The sequence below is a fragment of the Tenrec ecaudatus genome, chromosome 1 (assembly GCF_050624435.1).
Source record: "Tenrec ecaudatus isolate mTenEca1 chromosome 1, mTenEca1.hap1, whole genome shotgun sequence".
Taxonomy (NCBI): Eukaryota; Metazoa; Chordata; class Mammalia; order Afrosoricida; family Tenrecidae; genus Tenrec; species Tenrec ecaudatus.
The window spans coordinates 32,950,895-32,972,056 of NC_134530.1; the positions used below are offsets into that span (position 1 = coordinate 32,950,895).

Sequence of the window (21,162 nt, forward strand, 5' to 3'; positions counted from 1 at the left end):
TGGAATTGAAAATATTCACACAAAAAAGAATTAAACCTTCTGGTTGTTATGAAAAAGAAAAAAAATGGAAAGATTTTCGAGTTGGTGATTAAGATTCCTTGATTTCTTCCCCTCAGGAATTCAAAACAATATAATTTGTTAATTTTCCACTTAGATACCACACACACACCTCTAGGCAATTTGAAAGATTCTTAGAGCACTTCCATGAGTTTATGCTGGGTTATGTGTTTCATTTAACAATCATGTAGCAAGTATTTTCTTAATGCTTCAAATAAAATCCAGTCTATCTCAAAATCTCGTGCATTACTGAGACGGTGAACATCACGACCCAGCCCCACCATCTTGTGCTTTGTGGTTCAGTGAATTCATTTGTTTGTGAAGGATTTATTCTGATCACTTCTGGCTCTTCAAGGCTTTCAAAAGTGATCATTCTTCTTGATAGTGACACTGTACTCTTTTCTATTTCCAGAATGTTCTCAGTGTCATGTGTACATGTGTGTGTGTGTGCGTGTGTGTGTGTGTGTGTGTGAGGGTTTCACAGCTAAGCCCTGCTGGTAGGTCAGGACAAGCCTACTAGAATAATAGGGAAGAGGAACACCGGCCTCTTCCTGCTGATTGCTCCCTCCGTTGACCTAGAGACGGCTGCAATGCCAAAGATGGTTCCCAAAAGCCTAAAGAACCCCGAGGCCCAGCCACCTGCAAGGCTATTGGTCTTTCTCTCGGCTCATTCTCCCTTGCTGGCCGCCCTCCGGCTGGAACCACAGGTTCCTAAGCATAACTCCTGTGGATGTTCCATGTCTTCGCTCATAGATTTTGAATAAATAAACCCCACCTTGAATGCGAAATGGCAGTGGTGACCAGAGGCGGCTCCCCTGGATCTGGCGTCCAGGAGTCCTTGCCTGTGCTCCTGTGTCTCCCCACGAACTCTCTGGATGACCCTGGCCGGGCTCTTCTCTTCCCCAGAGGGTGAAGGACCGAGGAGATCACGATGGTGGACACGTGTCATTTGTAAGCACTTCCCTCAGTACTCCACACAGGCTTACTGCTGAAACCCAAGAGGAAGGCACGATCACTAACCCTTCCTAAGGATGGGGAAACCGAGGCACAGAGAGGTTGAGGTCAGACAGCTCGTAGATGGCAGAGCTGGGCCCGAACTCAAAAGGGCACTTTGCTTTTTTGGAGATTTTTTTCAGCTGCTGGACATTGTGGTTCTGCGTTTTTTAGTGGGATCTTTGCTGTCCCACCCAAGTGCCCCGTAGTAACATGACAACAGGGAGTCTTTGGAAACTATCCAAGAGCTCCTGTGTCCACCTTCCATGTCCTTGTTGGAACTCTTCCTGCGGTGCCTTCTTGCCTTTCCCATGTCCCCTCGACTCCGGGGAAAGCGTGCTCACGGGAGCAGGGAGAGGATTAGCTGGGTTTGCCGGAACAAGATGTGTCTTTGTGTCCGGCCTGGGTGGCAGGGGCCCTGCAGGAACTCTCCTGCCCTTTGCCTGCTTCTCTCTCTCTGAAGGTCGGGGAAACACTGACCTGTCAACTAGCATAAACCCCGACGTTCCCCCCTCAGTTAACGTCAAGGACTGTTTACCCAAGTGGCTGCACGGGGATTAGGCAACCCATTGATGAGCTGGGTTTCATTGGCTTGGGTGTGCCCGAGGGCAATGCTACTGTCAGAACTGACATTCCAGGAGGAAGCATGGACTCCCACACTTGCTGGGTTGGCCCAAAGGCGTGTGCTGGGTTGTGGCTCCTGGGTCGTATGCGGGGGCTCAAGGTCAATCACCAGAGGAGAAGCACGTCCAGATGAGACCCTCTATGCCAGGCGAGAATGTGCAGCGCCAGCCACGTCCCCAGGTGTCCGGTTGTTGTTCAAAGTCCCTGGCTGTCACGGAAGTTAAAGTCTCATCTAAAAGACTGGTGGTTCAAACCCACCTTGGGCCACCTGGAAGATAATACCGGCCATCCTCGTAAACGATCACAGCCTTGAAAACCCTGTGGGGCAAAGTTCTGTCTGTACACACGGGCGCCATGATAGAGCTGACTGGATGGCCATTAGCAATGAAAGTAACCCGCTGTGACATCTGATGTCAGCAGGCATCTGCAGGGGTGGTTGGTGCCCGAGACAAGCAGGACATCCCAAGGGAACCAGGACTGTCAGTGCCCCGGAGGTGCCCCTCACTAGCTCCCAAGGTTCTGTTTGCCAGCAGTGAGGGGCTGGATATACCACTGGTGGGGAGGGCTGGCCACCTGCTTCTCTCTGCCTTTGGCATTTCCCCTCTCCCATGGACCCGGGGCCACAAAGGCGGCACTATGTGGTCTTGTAAGTGAGTTTTCCTAAGGGAAGACCTTTAATAACCAAACCAACGCTAATTGGCCCTGGCCATGACTCAGGAGGAGGCCTGATGAGTGTGTGGGCCACCTGGCCAATGGAATCACGTCAGAGGGCCTTGTCAGGAGGATGTTATTGTTTTAGTGGGCGCAGTAAAGGGTGGCTCAGCCAACTGGGCTTTGTCATTTGTTATTTAGTTTCTGAGCTTTTAAAAGAAGAGTCTCCCTGGCATTGGTTCTGATTCCAGCTCCCAAGACCATGAGGGCACTGGCAATCCTGCTGTCCCTGTTCCTCAGCGTCTCCGCCCAGCATGGGTCGCAGTGGTCCTACGCAGGTAAGCGTCCGCCCCTGCCCTCCAAAGGAAGGGCGATATGCTCCTTCTCCGGGCAGGAAGGAGAGCGTGGTCTTTGTCCGTGCTCCCGATGTTGGCTCCCTCTGCTGTGCATCGGAGGTTCAGAGACCTTCTCGGGTCCTGGAAGACATGGAGGATAAGCCAGCCTGGGGCTCCAGGAAGGAGACGAGAAAAGCATCTTCCTGCATCTGTAGTCCCTTCCTTCCTTGCGGAAGATTTGCTCGAGGCCCTTCTGCAGCCCCAGTAGTGGCTGTTTCAGGAACCTCCTCACCCCTTGTGACTGGCCCATGCAAGGGGAAAAGGAGGCCTTCTCGTCTCTCAGAGGGGCTGCAGGTTGCGGAGAGCCTTCCTTCTGGGCAGTGCCCTTCCTTTAGGTCGCCAGCCACTGCCCTCTCTTGTTGGAAATGACCCTGCAGATCACTGAACTTGCATGCTTTCTGAAACTCCATTTCCAAAAGTGATATGGAAACCACTGGCTTTTAGCATGGGTTCCAGACCACAGGTGACCCAAGAAGAGCGAGGCTCTCCGGAGGCACCCAGAGAGTTCCTGCCTCTTTTTTTTTTCCTGGACTGGGGATACACTTGGGATGGGAGCTTGAGAGGAGAATTTTGACCACTGACAGAGGCGAGAGGCCAATACAGGATTTCTGAGCTTGCTTCGGACAGAACCTGCCTTTGACACAGACACTCGGCCAAGCGTTAGCGCAGGTGTGAAGCCAATGGACATGATGCTAGGGGTGGACAGTCCAGCTTCAGAGGGTAGGATTGCGCCCCCTGATCAATCACTCAGTGCAAGCAGAAGGGCCCCACACAGCCGCTTGCTGACACAAAGACCCCGGGACTTTCCCCTTCACCTGGCTCCCCTTGGACTGGGGGTGCCTCAGAGTTTAAGGGAGAGAGAGGATTACAACAGTGAGAAGTCTTGTCCTTTCCAGCCTCAGCCTAGCCTCTGAGACTGTGTCTCCTGGGAAGCCACTACCAGCCCCAGAGAACTTTCTGGAAACGACCACAAGTACCTTCAGGAATTATTTTTGAGACATCTCAGTATTGGTAGGGGCATGGGCCAAGGCCATTTGATGTATGGTTGTTAGAGATTCATTTGTGTTCCCTGCCAAATCTGTGTTGTAAATCTTCCCTCTACGCCCGGGGTTATTAGCCCTTTGGGAGGTGGGCTGTCTTGCCCTTTGGGGAGTGGGCTTGTTGTGTCAATGAGGCAGGATTAGGGTAGGGTATATTTTGAGTTAATTAAAAGAGATTAAACAAGCAAGCTATGAAGCAGACCAACACGCACACGCACACGCACACAAAACCCTCCCAAACCACCAAACCAAATTGTCAAGTTGATTCTGATTCATAGTGACTGATCCTGGGTTTCTAAGTCTAAATCTGTATGGAAGCAGACAGCCTCATTTCTTTCCCTCAAATCAGCTGATGAGTTTGAACTGCCTAACCTATGGTAAGTAGCCCAACATCTAACCTGCAGCTCCGCCAGCATGAATTTTTAATCAAAAGAGAGGAAACAAGCAAGCTAGGGAGTGGAGACTGGAAGGTAGATGCCAGGACACCTGGCAAAACCCCAGGGAGCCAGGAAGCAGAAGCTAAGAGACAGGCTCTTCCTCCAGAGCTGATGGAGAGACAAGGTCTCTCCCTAGAACCAGCGCCTTGAACCCACACTTCCAGACTCCTCAACTGTGAGAGCATACGCAGACGGTAGTTCTGTTATGGGCCCAGAAGTAACTGAGACAGGGCTTGCCTTGGTTCTGGTAACGTGCCTCTGGGTAAAGAATTGTTTAAACATTGGTCTAGACCAGGGGTCAGCAAACTTTTGAGACAGAAGGGTCAACCCTGTCCCTCACAAGAATTTAAAAGTCATTCGAGAGAGCCATAAATAGACTTTACAAACAAGTGAAATCACCATGATCTGAATCAGATTTCGGAGCATTTCCCGCTTTTACTTCAGAGCCGCATGTATGTACTGAGAGCAGCCTCGGGCTCTGGAGCCACAGTTTACAGAGCCCTGGTCTACATGAGCGACGGCAGTCTTTGGTGGGATATGATAGGGCTAGCCCCCCTGACTGCCATCACAGAGGTTGGGAGTCTGAGAAGTGCCTGGAAGGGAAGGTGGGCTCTTCGGAGATCCGCTTCAGAAAGAGGATCCGTCTAAAGCCTGAGGCAGTTGCCAGGAATCAGATCTGACTTGACTGTAACTGTCGTTTGTTTTGTTTAAAATCCGTTCTTTAAGTGAAGAGACCAGCATCGAAATCATAACCGTTTTTCTTGGCTACAAAACCAGAAAGCAATGGCGGGCCCAGCCATAAACCCCTTCCTTAAAACAGACGAGGCACTCACCGCACGGCTGCTCCCGAGGGTGCCAGGACCCACAGTTTGGAGGCCCAGTCAGCTGTGGTGACTCATCCTCTATAAAGAGAGAAACTGCCTTTAAAAAAAAATCATTTTATTGGGGGCTTGTGCAATTCTTATCACGATCCATACAACCATCGTGTCAAGCACATTTGTACATTTGTTGCTCTCACCACTTTCAGAATATTTGCTTTCTACTTGAGCCCTTAAAATCAGCTCCTCATTTCCCCCCTCCCTCTCCACTCCCCCTTCCTTCTTGAACCCTTGATAATTTATAAATTATTATTATTTTGTCATATCTTTCACTGTCCGATGTCTCTCGTCACCCACTTTTCTGTTGTCCATCCTCCAGGGAGGAGGTTATATGTAGATTCTTTTAATCGGTTCCCTCTTTCTACCCCACCTTCCCTCCCCGCTCCAGGTATCTCCATTCTTACCACTGGTCCTGCAGGGGTCATCTGTCCTAGATTCCCTGTGTTTCCAGTTCCTATCTGTACCGGTGTATATCCTCTGGTATAGCCAGATTTGTAAGGTAGAATTGGGATCATGATAGTGGTGGGGAGGAAGCATTTAAGAACTAGAGGAAAGTTGTATGTTTCATCATTGCTACCCTGCAACCTGACTGGCTCGTCTCCTCCCTGAGACCCTTCTGTAAGGGGGTGTCCAGTTGCCTAGAGATGGACTTTGGGTCTCCACTCTGCACTACCCTCATTTAAAATGATATGATTTTTTGTTCTTTGATGTCTGATACCTGATCCCTTTGACACCTCGTGATCACACAGGCTGGTGTGCTTCTTCCATGTGGGCTTCATTGCTTCGGAGTTAGATGACTGCTTGTTTATCTTCAAGCCTTTAAGATCCCAGACACTATATCTTTTGATAGCTGGGCACTATCAGCTTTCTTCACCACATTTGCTTATGCACACATTTGTCTTTAGTGATTATATTGGGAAGGTGGGCACCGCTGAGAGGATTTTTGTTATTTGATGTCTGATACCTGGTCCCTTCTACACCTCGTGGTCAGACAGGCTGGTGTGCTTCTTCCATGTGAGCTTTGATGCTTCTGAGCTAGATGGCTGCTTGTTTACCTTCAAGCCTTTAAGACCTCAGACACTATATCAGCTTTCTTCATCACATTTGCTTATGCACACATTTGTCTTAGTGATCGTGTTGGGAAGGTGTGCATCATGGAATGCCAATTTAATAGGACAAAGTGTTCTTGCATTGAGTAAGTACTTGAGTGGAGATACAATGTCCATCTGCTGCCTTAATACTAAACTTATAAATATATGCAAGTAAATCTATTTCCCCACTGTCGGCCAATGGAGATCCCCTCATAGAGGGGTTTAGGAGAGGAGATGGGTTAATTAGGGTGCGAGGTAGTACCGATGAAGAACACAGCTTTCCCCCAGATCCTGGATGCTTCCTCCTCCCAACTACCATGATCCGAATTCTACCTTGCAGGGCTGGATAGGGCAGAGGCTGTACACTGGTACATATGAGGGCTGGAGGTACAGGAAGTCCAGGGTGGATGATACCTTCAGGGCCAAGGGTGTGAGGGACGATGCTGGGAGGGTGGAGGGTGAGTGGGTTGGAAAGGGGAACTGATTACAAGGATCCACATGTGACCTCTTCCCTGGGAGAGGGACAGCAGAGAAGGGGGGGAAGGGAGACTCCGGATAGGGCAAGATCTGACAAAATAACGATGTATAAATTACCAAGGGCACATGAGGGAGGGGGGAAAGGGGAGGGAGGGAAAAAAAAAAAAAGAGGACCTGATGCAAGGGGCTTAAGTGGAGAGCAAATGCTTTGAGAATGATTGGGGCAGGGAATGTATGGATGTGCTTTATACAATTGATGTATGTATCTGTATGGATTTTGATAAGAGTTGTATGAGTCCCTAATAAAATGTAAAAAAAGAAAAGAGGAGAAAAAAATGATTAGGGCAAAGACTGTACAGATGTGCTTTATACAACTGTTGTATGTATATGTATGAACTGTGATAAGAATTGTATGAGCCCCAATAAATTGTTAAAAAAATAAAATAAAATTAAATTAAAAAAATCTATTTCCCCACCATCCTATATAAACATATTTAAATATGTACATGCCTGTATTTAGACCTCTATAAATGCCCTTTGCCTCCTAGTTCTTTCCTCTATTTCCTTTTACTTTCCTCTTGTCCCACTATCATGCTCAGCCTTCATTTGGGTTTCAGTAATTTCTCTCAGTTACATTGTCATGACCAGGCCTCTCACACCCTCTTTGCCACTAATTTTGGATCACTTGTTGCTCTCTTGTCCCTGGGTTGGTCAACAGCACCTCCTTACCCTCTCCTCTCCCTCTCCCATGTCCCCCATTGTTTTCTCCTCCAGACTGTTCATCCAGCCTATCTTATCTAGATAGATCTGCAGAGATAATACTATGCACCCCAAAAACAAGGCATAGCAAGACAAAGTGACAAAAGAGAACACAATGATGACAACAAAAAAAGAAAACCAACGACCCAGAGAAGAATAAATTAATTTTTTTAAAAAAGAAACAAATTTTTTCTAAAATTTCAAAAAGAAAGAAAACCCTGTAAACAGATCAAGGTCAGATTTTTGATCTCTAGGTGTGTCCTCCAGTCAAGTCCAATGGGGTGCCACGCTCTGGCCCCCCGAGTCTATCCTTTACACTCCCTCAAGCGCTCCCTGCTCTGCTCTCCCTGTCGCTCTGCTGCACGCCTTTAGTGTTTTGCCTCGGTGTTGCGGAGTCAGATGGGGCCAATCCTGACACTGAGTCTCCAGTGTTGTACTCCGTAGGGCCAAGGGTCAGCAAGGGACATCATGTCTCATAGTGGGATCAGCCACATGGTCCACTCTGTGCATTGGCTGTTCAGAGCGGGGATATCATCCTCCAGGTGGGCCAGGATGTGCTACACTCTCTCTTTCTCCCCATTCATTTGCTCCCATGTGCTCTGATCAGACAGGTCCCTCTCCCCTAGCGGCAGCTTCAGTGCTGTCCTCTGAAGTGAATTCTTCTGGGGGGGAGGGGTAGAGAAACTGCCCTTTTGAAATTCAAAAACATCTGTACTAGTTTGTCACTCAAAATGAATGCTTCCTTAACCCCAAACCCATAGTTCCCAAGACTGTCTTTCTCCTGAGAAATGGCCTGTGGGTCTGTGGTCTTGAACCACTGGCCTTTGGGTTAGCAGCCAAGTGCATACCTGTTGCGCCCCAGGACTCTCTAGTTGCCTCCACGGAGCCTCGGTGGCATAGTGGTTATGGTTGGGCTACGAACTGAAAGGTCAGCAGTTCAAAACCACCAGCTTCTCTGAGGAAGAAAGATGGGGCTTTCCACTCCTATGAAAAATGACAATCTGAGGAACTCAGTAGGGGCAGTTCTACCTTGTTCTAAAGGGTAGGTCTGAGTCGGGGAGTTTGGCTTTTAGTCGCCCTCGAGGAGTTCTGGAGGTGTCGTGAGCTCTTGGCCTGCTAACAGAAAGCCATCAGTGGGACCCCACCACCGGTCCCTCAGGAGAACGACGGGGCTGTCTGCTCCCGTACAGAAACACCAAGTGGCAAGTCGAGTCTGTCCTGCAGAGTTGCTCAGATTGTGGCCGTGGCTTCGATGCTCTCCGTCCATAGGTGCAGCTGTCAATCCAGGTGGTCATTGCTCGGCTGGGAACTCCTTCAAGGGCTGTGGGCAAGAAAACAGGCCAGCGAGGGCGGCCCTGCAGCCTGGGTGGACGCGCCCGTGCTGCTGCTGGAAGGAAAAGCATTGTGTGCAAATGAGGGAAAGACTGAAAGCAAAGTGGTGGAACGGCAGCCCAGCATGGCCTTCAACGGAAAATCAGGCCAAGGGCGAACAAAACTGCATTAAAGACTTCTATGGTTTGGGCCCCTGGTGACCGAGCGGTTATATGTTAGGGTGTGGTCTACAGGGTCTGCAGTTTGAAAGCACCTGCCCTTCTGAGGGATAAAGGCGGGGCTTTCTATTCCCATAAGCAGTTAGTCTCTGGCTTTCTACTCCCATAGGGAGTCCCAGTCTCAGAAGCTCATGGACCCAGCTCTACCCTGGCCTGACTGGGTCACTAGTCACAAGAGTTGACACTGACTCAGTGGCAGTGAGTTTGTGTTTGTTGGTTGGTTTGTGCACTAAGCCAAGTTCTGGAGGTGGCCAGTGGGTGCACCGCTGTCTTTAGGAAGGTCTTAGCTGGGCAGCCCACCCACCTGTGCCCTGCTTGACTCTCTCCTGTCTCAGGGGGGGTGCTGGACCAGGAACAGTGGGCGGAGCAGTACCCAACCTGTGGTGGGAAGAGACAGTCACCTATCAACTTGCAGAAGCATCTGGTGGAGTACGACCCCACGTTGAAGAAGCTGAACCTGGTGGGCTACGAGGCCCAGGGCCTGAAGTTCTCTATGATCAACAACGGCCACACAGGTAAGGACTGGGCAAGAGGCTCCCGGGTCTGAGAGCCCCCTGCTGGCAAATACCGATGGTCAGAGGGGTGGGAGGTGATGGTCACCAGGAGCAGCCTGGGAGAGCTGCCATGTCCTGCCAGGAGCCCCAGGCCTCACACAGGAGGGCTGACAGGAGCTGTGGGTCCCCCCCTTAAAAATAAAATCCCAGAATACATTTTCATAGGCCCCATAAAACTGAAAGGCACCCTGGGTCCCTATGGCTCAGTATCATTGATGAAAATATACATAACAGGACAGACAATAACTCAAACATTTCTACATGTACAAGCATGGACGACACTCTTCAAGTTGGGCAACTGTTCTCATCTTTCTCCCTGACCCATCAGCATGAACTCCCTGTCCCCTAAGACTCCTATGTAACTTTTCAAGTTGCTGTTGTCTGTTTGCATCCATATAGATAGTTCTGAAAACACCACAATGCTCAAGGCAGCCCAAACCACAAAAACACACTGCCATCCAGTCCACTCTGACTCATAATGACCCTAAAAGGACAGGACGGTCCCTGTGGGTTTCTGAGACGGTACCTTTTTATGGGAGTAGACAGCTTCCATTTTCTCCCAAGGAGCAGCTGGTGGTTTTGAACTTCAATCTTGCAGATCACAGCCCACCTTTTAACCACCACGCTCCTCAAGGCAGAGTCTTTACTAATGAAGCACAATTATTGCTTGATTAGGTGCCCTGGCATTGCAGCTGGTTACGAGTTGGGCAGCCAACCACCAAGTCGGTTGTTTAAATCCACCAGCGACTCTGCTGGAGAGAGCTGAGGTTGTCTGTCCCCGTAAAGACTGACAGTCTTGTAAACCCTAAAGAGCAGTTCTCTTCTGTCCCATCCGGTCCCTTGAGTCAGAATTAACTTGATGGCAGTGGGTGGGTAGGAACATCCAGCCAGACTTCAGAGGCTATTTTTGGTTTAAAGATGATTTTTAAAAGGCAAAAGTTTTAGGTGCTCCTCCAACCTCAATGGCTCCAGAAAGTCTGGATTCATGAGAATTTGAAATTTTGTTCTTCATTCTCCTTCTTTTGATCAAGATTCTTTTAATAAAATTTTAGATTGTAATGGTAGTTGGGGAACATTTTTCTCTGAACATATACTACCTGCCTTTCCTTAAAGGGACACGAGCAGGGACAAGCTCCTTAAGAGTGGGGACACTCCCATCCTTTGTCTCATAATCCCTGGCCCAGAGCCTGTCATAGAGTAGATGCTTAGAAAATGTCCATTACATTTGAAAGGAAAAAAATCCTGCACATAAGAGGATAAATCTCCAAATCACCCACTATGAGGGCCAGAGGGCTCTGAACAGATTTTGATATTTGAAAGTTACAAGGGAGGCCAGAGGGCCCTTAAAAACAAATAAAATAAAAATGTTCATTTTAGAATAGTTTTTGACTTAGAGACAGGTTGAAAACATAGTACAGGGTTCCCATATCAGGATATCCTCTAATAACAATATTTTATAGCCACTGTTTAATTAATATTAAACTCAGGTTAACACAGATACAAGACTATTGACTAGTCCACAGAGCATTTGTATTTCATCACGTTCCCCACTTACGGCTCTTTTCTGGATTGAGTCTAGGATTGCACATTGTGTTTCATTGTCCCATTTCCCAAGTCTACCAATCTGTGCTAGTCCCCAGTCTTTCTTTGACTTTTGTGACCTAACACTTGGTTGCCTGTATCTTGAACATAAAAAAAAAAAAAAGCTCAGACCACATGGTTTATCTGGTCTGAGGAGATATTGTCTAAGTTGATTATCCATGACGGGGGGGAGCAGTGTTCAAGTAAGTTTGAGAATCCTTAAGGGAATTCAGCAAGTTGATATTTGAGGACTGATAGCAAAGATAAACTGACAAGCTCAATATTGCTACTTGCAAGACCCTGCAGATGTCAAGCTGGGAGAATGATCCATTTTTCCCTGATAGCGAGAGCTTATTGTTGTGATCCACCTATTACTAATCACAGTAATTGTGGATCAATCCAAAACCAAGAGTCTGAGTGTCCCCCCTGCCTTGCTTTACAGTTCAGTTTCTTCTTTGGAAGACAAATAAAGAAGTGGGGAAAATCCTGGACTGTGTTGAGACACACATTTCTCGACCCAGCTCTGCCCTGACTGAAGACTGTGGGAAGTCTTCCCATCTTCCTGGGATAATTTCCTTATTCCTACACTTTGCACAAATTCCAAAACTGGCTAGGGGTAGAGAGTAGAGTTCTGAATGCCATACCCATTGACCTTATTTTTCAAGGCCAACAGGATAGGACTTGTCATTCCATGGTCCTGCCACTGACTTTCTGATCATGGGCAGGAAGGTGTATACCCAGGTATACCAATTCATACCTAGTTCAATGATCACTCCTTGCACTGATTTCACCTTATGCTGAGTGCCAGTTGCCTCCATCCCATTGGTACCCTGCTCATGGCATTTTTAACCAGGCTATAGTACTGACTTGTCCTGAGATCATACAGGTGGGAGGTAACACAACTCTACCCCATTCTCACCCTACATAATTCCCACTCCCTCTTTCCAGTGCAGATTTCCCTGCCCCAGACCATGCTCATGACAACAGCTGATGGTACAGTGTACGTGGCTCAACAGATGCACTTCCACTGGGGCGGTGGGTCCTCGGAGATGAGAGGCTCTGAGCATACCATCGATAAGGAAAGATTTGTGATTGAGGTAACATGGGGACCCCAACTACTTCTTTTCTCTTTCAGACTCCCAAATCATTTCCCTTATTAAAACATTCCAAAAAGTGTTTTGTAATAATAGACAAGTCAACCTGAGATCATGTTTAGATTTCATTTATTCAACAACTATTGGTTGATGGATGTTCTGTGTGGGGGAGTAAAGGCAGGACTCCTCATCTCCAATGGAATTCACATGGTAGCTTCTCACAGCCACAGGGTGGGGCCATCTCTGTGGTTTCAGCTGGATTTCCATGTGTTGGATTTTCTGGGTACCCTCTCTTGCTTGAATTCTGCCTTAGGAGGACTGTGAGTCTGCAGTGGCCTCCTGGAGCAGGGGTGTGTTAGGGGACAAGGATCTCAGGATAAAGTTGCCAGAGGTTGTGGTCATTAAGGGACTGCTTATTTTAAGAGAGGTTACCATCTTCCTAAGATCCCACTCAGGCGTGTTCCATTATTTGGGAATTGCTTGGTCTCGATGGATGCAGTTGATAGGCCAGATGAAGGGAGATGGAGGAAGTTGTTTGTGTGGGGCAGTCTGGGGTGTTAGAATAGTGCTTTCCTCTCTCTCCTTTCATGAAGTCTATATTAACTATTATTTATGCATTCTTTCTTGACCCCATCCCCTAGGCTCATGTTGTTCACTATAACTCTACATACAAGAGCTACGATGTAGCCAAAGAGCACCCCAATGGGTTGGCTGTACTTACAGTTTTCTTCGTGGAGGTAGGCTGAATATGTGTGTGTGTGTGTGTGTGTGCATTTGGAGTTATCAGTTGATGTACAAACATGGCTTTTTGACTAAAGGTCTTCCTTCCTAATCCTCATCATTCTTCCCTGCATGCACAGTTCTTGGCCATCCTGACCTGATGGAAGACTGGGCATTGTTCACAGTCTCTGGGTCCTTGGTTATCAATCTCAGGAGAAGCAGACTTAAAAAGAGTTGGAATTACAGAAGGATTGACTGGATATACCTCGTCGGAAGGGCAAGGGGGAAGACCCATAGTTTGATCAGACAACACCATGTCTGCATTTCTAAGAAAATATGGCAAAGGGATTTCTATCCATGTTAGTAAGAACTCATTGGTGAGTCCAATCCTCCCCAAATAAGCTTCAAGCTACTAAAATTGTAAAAAAAAAAAAAAACCATTCTAGCACTCAGGAAATTGACCAAAGGCAAACAACCAATTGAGCAGTTTTACTTTGTGGAAAAAATGGCTCAAGTTTTGAGCAAGAGCATCGGGAGGCTATGACCTTCTTGCCTGAGGCTGTACCTATCCCTATCCCTAGCTTGGTCAGTAAGGTCGTTTTATCAGGTCAGGGCGGATCACAAGACTAGCAGCTTCATTTCCAGAAAAGGATGATTGAATTTGGGTAGAAGTTGACAATAACCCCAAGGTATTGTCAGTTAAAAAAATCTCCAACAAACAAACTTATAAAAGGCAGAAAAAGAGCAGAGAAAACTTGTAGTTCTACTCATCAGAGACTGTGAACCCAGCTGGAGTGAGTGGCAGATCAGACAGAAATTTCATGGAGAGATCCTGGAAATGAGAGAACCTTGTAATGTTTACAAGGCTGGTGAAAAGTAAATCTAGAGGGTGACTTGAGAACTGTCTGAACTTTGAATGGGTTTTTCATTCCACACACAGATTCCTCAGCCAAGAGTGGAGGTATTGTAGGCTTGAGGGGTTTCAGCACAACATCTGGCTCACCATGAGGTCGCGATGATGGCTTACCATAGGTCACCACTATGATGACAGTCATAGAATCTTAACAAGGATATATGGAATCTTACTAGAGAAACAAACCATAAAAATGAGCCAGATGAGAATTTTAGAGTTGAAAAGTATAATAAAGCAATAAAAAGTACCTAGATGATAAAAAAAGCAGATTTGTGAGGGCAGAAGAATCAGTGCATTTTAAGAAATCCAAAGACAAAGTGCGATCTTAAATGTTAATTAATGGCTTCCCACCAGAAGCTAGTCATCAGAAAGCAATGGACTAACATATGCAAATTGCTGGAGAAAATACCTGTCAACCAAGAATTCTATACTCAGCGAAACTGTCCTTCAAAACAAAGATGAAAGCAAACTAAAAATATTTCCAGATTTTAAAAACCAGATAAAGATTGCTAGCAGATCTGTTTTATAAGAAATACTGAAAGAAGTCCTGGCTGAAAGGAAATTACACCAGACAGTAACTTAAGTCTACAGAATGAAATGAAAAGTGTTGGAAATCATAAATATGTGGGTAAATATATATTTTTAAATCTAATATTTTTCTTTTTCTTAAACATGATTTCTTAAAACAAATAATACATTGTTGAACTATTAAAACATGTAAGTGTAGTGTAGTATATAACAAAAATGGAAGAATGGGAAGACAAAAATTGAGCCATAATAAAGTTACCATATTTTACTAGTATCTAACTGATGTAGATTAAGTTAAACACAAGCTTTATATTATAATCACAAGGGTACCATTGAGAAAATAATTTAAGACCAAATGGTAAGACTAAAAAAGGAGGCAGAAATACGACAACAGAAAGGTTGTAAAACAGAAAACACACAGCAAAATGACCCAGAAAGCAGCAAGAATGCACAGTGGAAAAATAACTAGAACCTGAGATCAATACCACTGACTAAAAAAACATGGAAAATACACCTTTTCACCAAAAGTATTTCTAAAAAATACATATTCAAGCAAAAGAAATTAAAGAACAATATGGCAGTTGGTGGCACTAGGGCAGATTTGCCTTGACTATCTGTCTTTTCCCCATACAAAAGTTGCAAGAGAGCTCATGAAATTCAGCTTCCTTCATCACAATGAACCTGACTGTGACTGACACGATCTCAAACAAGTTGGAGATTAAAAAAGAACTTTTTACCTAACTCAGCTAATGGGGTCACCAGGACCTTCAACCACGCCTCCCCAGCCAGATGTGTTAAAAGCTGGCTTCTGGGAAAGCCAATTTCTCTTTATTTCTTTAGCTCTGGTCCTGCAGCAGGTCAGAAAGCTGGGGTGCCCAGGCTGCCCAGGAGTGTGCCCTCAGGGCCCTTGGGACCTACTGGGGTCAGGGGGTGGGCACATGTGCGCTTGGGATCTTGCTCTCTTGACCTCTTGGACCTGGGGAATCCCCAGTTCTGCACGTGTGGGTGTGCTTTTCCACATGTTTTTTTGGTGCCCAGTTTTGAACACCAGTGTGGTTTCTGCACGGCTTGGCATGCTTTCCAGAAATAGCATGTAGTCTTTTGAGACTGTAAAACCTGAGACTTTTCTGTTCTTTCATTAAAAACTCACTTGGATTAAAAAAAATATATATACATATATATTAGCAGTGACTTTTGACCATTCTTAGAGAGCATCACCCAAACCCCAAACACTGTCAATTCTGACCCATACTGGCCCTCTAGAATAGAGTAGAACTATCCCTTTTGGGTTTTGAGACTGTAAATCTTTACAGGACAGTCGTATCTTTAACCTCCAGATCAGCAGTTTACACCCATCAGCCGTTCCATTGGAGAAAGATGAGGCAGCTGTTCCCATAGACATGTACAGCCTCTGAAATTCCATAGAATGTCACTGTAAGTTGGAATCAACCCAATGGCAGTTGAGGACATCACCAGTCACCGATAAACTTCTTTCCCTAGAATTTTTGGTTAATGCCTCTCTTAAAGAGACTTAGGAGCCAAATCGTAACTAGCTGGTCACCTTGCAACACAACTGACACATGTGCTGCCTCCCCCTTACTTTCCAGGCTCTCCCCAACCGGTGAGAAGACAAAGCTTCTGGGCTGAGCCCGGGGTCTCTCCCCATGTATGTGAACTGCTCTGTATTTTTCTTCCAGTCTCATGACGATGATGAAAACCTTCATTACACTGAGTTCTTCTCCCACTTGAAGAACATAAAGTATCCAGGTAAGGGACGTCCAGATGGCTGCAAGAGAGGAGAAGAATGGGTAGGAGGGCTGGGAGGGATAGGGTTAAGGTTGGGGCGGGGGAGGAGAAACGTAAAGCTGATGACCTGCCAGGGGAATCACCCATCTCTGCACAAGGCCTCTTGTTTATAAACTCTACCTATAGATGCCCATGATTGGAACTTCTGAATGGCTAGAGCTCTGTTCTCAACCCAAATTGCCATCCAGTTGCCTCTAACTCATGGCAACCCAATGTGTTTTCAGAGCAGGGTTTTCAATGGCTGATTTTTCCAGAAGTAGATCACCAGGCCTTTACTCCGAAGGCACCACTGGGTAGACTCCCACCTCCAAGCTTTCAGTTAGCAGCCTCTTTCCTCTTCTATCACAGTGGATGAAAAATGTCTGGTCTTGTCAACCACCACCCCTTCCTTCCATGCGAACACAGGGCAGGACTAGTCTCTTAGTCTCCAAGCCTTTCCTCCGCCTCTGATCCCCACTGTCTCCTGTATCACTCATTTTAAAATTTTATTCTGTCATCCACCCCTAAGCACAACAGTCAAATTCTCCAATCTCAAATTATCAATAGAACTATCTCTTAACCCCCACCAAAACCCCCAGCATTCACCACATTCTTCTCCTCTGGAAAGGATGTGTGCTTCCTCACCCTATGCCACCCTGCTCTGGCCCTAATCCATTGAGCCTGTGAGGTTGCCCTGTTGGCCACTCACAACAACCTCCATCACATCACACACCTCAGCTTTCATCCTGGCCACACACCCCTAACTCTGGTTTCTAGGTCTTTCCCCCACCCCACCCCAGCTGTTTGTTGCCTGCTGGCACAGTTCTGCCCTTGCTTGGCCACCTCATACAATCCCATGGTTTAAAATCCTTCTAATAACAATACAGTTGCGAAATCTTGCCTACTCGTAGCGTTCAGAGACTTGGTTACAGAAGTCTATAGATGTCTCTCTATATAAAACAACACCTTCTTTGCCATTGAGAAGTGCAAATGTGCTCAAAGAAGATGAAGCAAAATCCAACTCAATGTCATGTTGCTTTGAGCTCTTGTGATGTCAGGAGTAAACACCATCTGCAGGAATAGAGCTCTTCGTCTACAGGGAATGCCTGGGCTTTGGAAACCCTGCACCAGGCCCTCTTCCTACACCCTGTGAAAGTACCTTCTCCCGATCGCCCTCTGGTGGCCAACCTCGGGGGACAGGGCAGGAAGGACTGGCTTGGAGCTGACTCTCTCTAATCACCCACTTCTAAATCACCTCAAACTGAGAATTTCTGGCACCCACCCTGAAGCTCCGTAATCCATTTATTTCATTGATCATAAGAGATCTTTGTCTTTTACAAGGATGACGATGGTGACAGTTATATTTATGACTGCTTCCCTGTCTTTCATGCCAGCCACTTTGGCATGAGAATAACAATTGTGAATATTATTCCCTTTGGCCCTCCCAGCAATCCTATTCAGTCTCACCATTCTACAGACCAGATAAGCCTCGTCACTGCCATTCAACCAGGGGGAAGAGTCTGAACAGGCCTGTCTCCAAAATCTTTGCTCTGAATCCCTTCTGGGCAGCAGCCGCCTAGGGAAATGTCTCCCAATGATCAATTGTTTGGCTGTACTGATTCAATCCAGAGATTCACACATGGTGAAATCTGAACTGAGCTTCCTGGAGGAGAGGCAGCAGTGACTTCTAATATTCCTTTTCCTTCCCTCCTTTGGTCAGGACAAAACACAACTCTGAGTGGTTTTGATATTAAGCACATGCTGCCCAGAAATCTCCAAGACTACTACACCTACCATGGCTCACTCACCACTCCTCCTTGTACTGAGAATGTCCTCTGGTTTCTGCTGGCAGAGCCTATCAAACTCTCTAAGAAACAGGTAACTTGTGGTATTGGTTTGCCAAAGTCTCTCCTTGGAACCATCTGCTTAATAAGATGCTCCCTGAAATCTCACGTGGCATCCACACCCAGGGCTCCTCCAACATCTGTCCACCAAAGAGATACTTGTGCCTTGCCTGTATTACCATGGGATGGTCTTATTAGTCATAGGCATAGATGGGAAAACAGGCATTGAGGAATCCTTGCAACTTAAGAGCAGACGCAAGCTGCACGACGGGACCCTGATCTAAGTCATGAAGTCAAAGAACTACACGGTGAAGGAAAGTATGTATTCCAAGCTGTTGTTTCCAGGTATCATTCTAGACCCTTAATGTGCCCAAATCCCTGTCCTCACGGGGTATATATTTTGCTTCTTAAATGGCTTGATGGAAGCAGGATAATGTCACATTCGGTTCTTTGCCATGTGGTCCTTTGAGGAGAGGAGTTGTATCCCTCACCTTGTTTGCTGGCACAGAATGTAAAGGGACAAATGTGACTGAGGTTTCAAGGCAAAGGTGTCACTTCTCTTCTGGGTAATGTTCTTTGGAAACAAATATTTGTTCCCTGTGTCTAAAGTTTTCATTTTCTGATTCCAGAAAGATGTAGAAAAGACCCCTACACAAAGATACCCACACAAGAAAATGTTGTCAGTTTCCTTGAAAGTAGCAAATTGTTTTAATACAAAAAGATAAAGAATCTCAAATCAGGTTCTCTCTGTCTGTCACACACACACACACACACACACACACACACAATTATTGACTGATTTCTCACTGAGGTACCAGGCAACATCTCATTTTTTACACTGATAGAAAAATTTTGAGCAGTGTTTATTTTATTTTTTGAAAGACAATCATAAAGAAAAAGGACAATCATAAGATAAAATAACAATGAATGAAAGTATATATATATAAAATATCTAACAAATGTAAATATACAGATATCAAGGATGTCATAAAATAAACTTCAGAAAAAAAGTTTTCTACCAAGAAGTTAGAATAATCAGGTATATTTACATACTAAGAAATTTGTCAAATAAGGAAACAGTAAAAATAACTAAGAATGTAAATGATTTGAACAACACAAATAACAAATTTGATTTCATAAACACATCAAAAATTTCATACCCCAAAGCACATATCTATCTATATAAATAGCCATGCAATGGGTAAAAATTTAGCCAACTGCTATTATATCAGAAAATTGCAATAAATTCTCAAAACATAGAAATCCTAAAAAAAAGAAAAGAAATCCTATTAGTCACATTCTCACTATAATGCAAAATAACTGGAAGTCAACACCAAATGTGTGATAATAGCAACAACAACCTATTTCCCTATATGGCTCTTGCATGGAAACGGAGCTGAGAGTTGAAATTAAGAACAGCATAGCTAGTATGGCAGACTAAGGTTTCTGGTTAAATGTTATTTTGTACCATCGTTTTTAGGATATCTTTGGAAAATGTCTCAGTAAACTTATAAATTATTCAAGAATATTCTTCAAAACCCGCATGAAAGTGGGAACCCATAGAAACAAGCTGAGCACTTAAGCCAGTTCTTGCTTGAAGATATTTGCTGAATGTTAGGAAATTATGGTTTGGTTTCATAGACTTGTAAGTCTTGACACCCTGGTGTCAAAGCCTGAAGACCTGAGAATTTCTCAGATGAATTGAAAGACACCAAGCCATACATTCAGGAAGCCCGTGAGCAAGGATAAATGAAAAGAAATCCACACCTAAATAAATAAAATCACCAAACATCAAAGACAAAGAGAAAATTTAAATATCAACCAGAGAGAAAAGACAGATTACCACAAAAGAAGTACAGTTAGACCAAGAGCCGATTTAATACAGCAATGATAACATTCAGAAAGCAGTGGATTCATGTTTTCTTTTTTTTTAATTAAAAAAATCATTTTATTGGGGGCTCTTACAGCTCATAACATGTCATACATCAATTGTTTCGAGCATATTTGTACATACATTTCCATCATCATTTTCTTTTTTTTCAAAGGGCTGACAGAAATGACTACCTAGCCTAGAACCACATTTGCTGGAAAAATACATCAAGAACGTCGACAGAATACAGACATTTTCACAACAAAAATCAAGCTTACCAATTATAGTTCTCTTCACTTCTTTTTCTCCTTTCTAGTATTGAACCAAATACTCACAGGGAAAAAATTAAAAGATATTTCTTATAAAGACTTGGAAGAATGAATGCAGGGGTGGGTGTGGAATACCACCTCTGCGCCTGAGACGCATGCACGGCTACTATGTTGGGGTTTGCTAACTTTTTAATTACCAAGTGCCTCTCCCCCTGCAGATTTTGCTGTTAGAGACCTCCTTGCTTAATGACCAGAACAAGACCCTCCAGAACAATTACCGCGCGAGCCAGCCCTTGAACGGCAGAGTGGTACAAGCGAGCTTCAAGTCTTTTTCTTACAACCACGGTGAGTGAGATCATGCCTTAGGAACCTTCTGCATTTCTTGCGTCTCCTCTTTTAGGCGTGGATCAGTGTCCTCTGGCAGTAGTAAGCACCAAGAGGCTCAAAAAGGACTGCTTGCACAGGGTTTGGGAAATTTGAATCAGGTGCCGCTTGTCTGATTTGGCGACTGAATAAAACATGGCTGAATCGACCTTATCCACATTTTTTGGTGGGGGGACGGGATTAAAATGTCTAATGTAGTGAAAGGAGTATTGTTAACTGTGGAACGAAGAACCCAAACCATGGAAGAGGTTGAAAAGTGACGGTTAACTTGGATAAATCAGAAACCACTCGATGGCAATAGCGCATCTGAGGTAGTGATAGGTGAGAAAGCTAAATGCTTGAATGAAAAATGTTGCGCGAACCTGCACTGAGCATCGCCCCCGCCCCCTCTGTGTTCAAAGCCAGCCGGGGCTGGTTTGAAAAATTCAACGAGAGACCAGGCATTTGTGAGTACAAATAAAGATGAAGGCGATAAATCTCTGACTGAACTGGATGTGTACTGTTTTGATATTTAATGTATTTATTTACTATGTTGTGTTTTTATATTTAATGTACCGTGTTTATTGTGTTTGGAGGTTTTAGGTGGTATTTCCACAACCTTTGTGGAAAAGTTCTGAAAAAAAATAACTTATAGTGTAACTTGGGGGCCTCAGGCCCAATTATGTGGT

General features: G+C 45.3%; 1 protein-coding gene across 1 annotated transcript; it reads left to right on the forward strand.

Moving 5' to 3' along the window:
• The first annotated feature begins 2,587 nt into the window (after positions 1-2,587).
• CA6 (carbonic anhydrase 6) lies at positions 2,588-20,590 on the forward strand. Its single transcript, XM_075559085.1, has 8 exons — positions 2,588-2,663; positions 9,288-9,467; positions 12,036-12,184; positions 12,823-12,918; positions 16,040-16,109; positions 17,848-18,005; positions 20,329-20,455; positions 20,511-20,590. Exons 1-8 carry the CDS (start codon positions 2,588-2,590, stop codon positions 20,588-20,590), a joined length of 936 nt encoding a protein of 311 aa, XP_075415200.1.
• The last annotated feature ends 572 nt before the right edge of the window (positions 20,591-21,162 follow it).

Coding starts and splice junctions, on each gene's coding strand:
- CA6 (XM_075559085.1), top strand. CDS start 2,588: ATGAGGGCACTGGCAATCCTGCTGTCCCTGTTCCTCAGCGTCTCCGCC. Junction 9,468..12,035: donor GATCAACAACGGCCACACAG/GTAAGGACTGGG, acceptor CCCTCTTTCCAG/TGCAGATTTCCCTGCCCCAG. Junction 20,456..20,510: donor GTCTTTTTCTTACAACCACG/GTGAGTGAGATC, acceptor CTCCTCTTTTAG/GCGTGGATCAGTGTCCTCTG.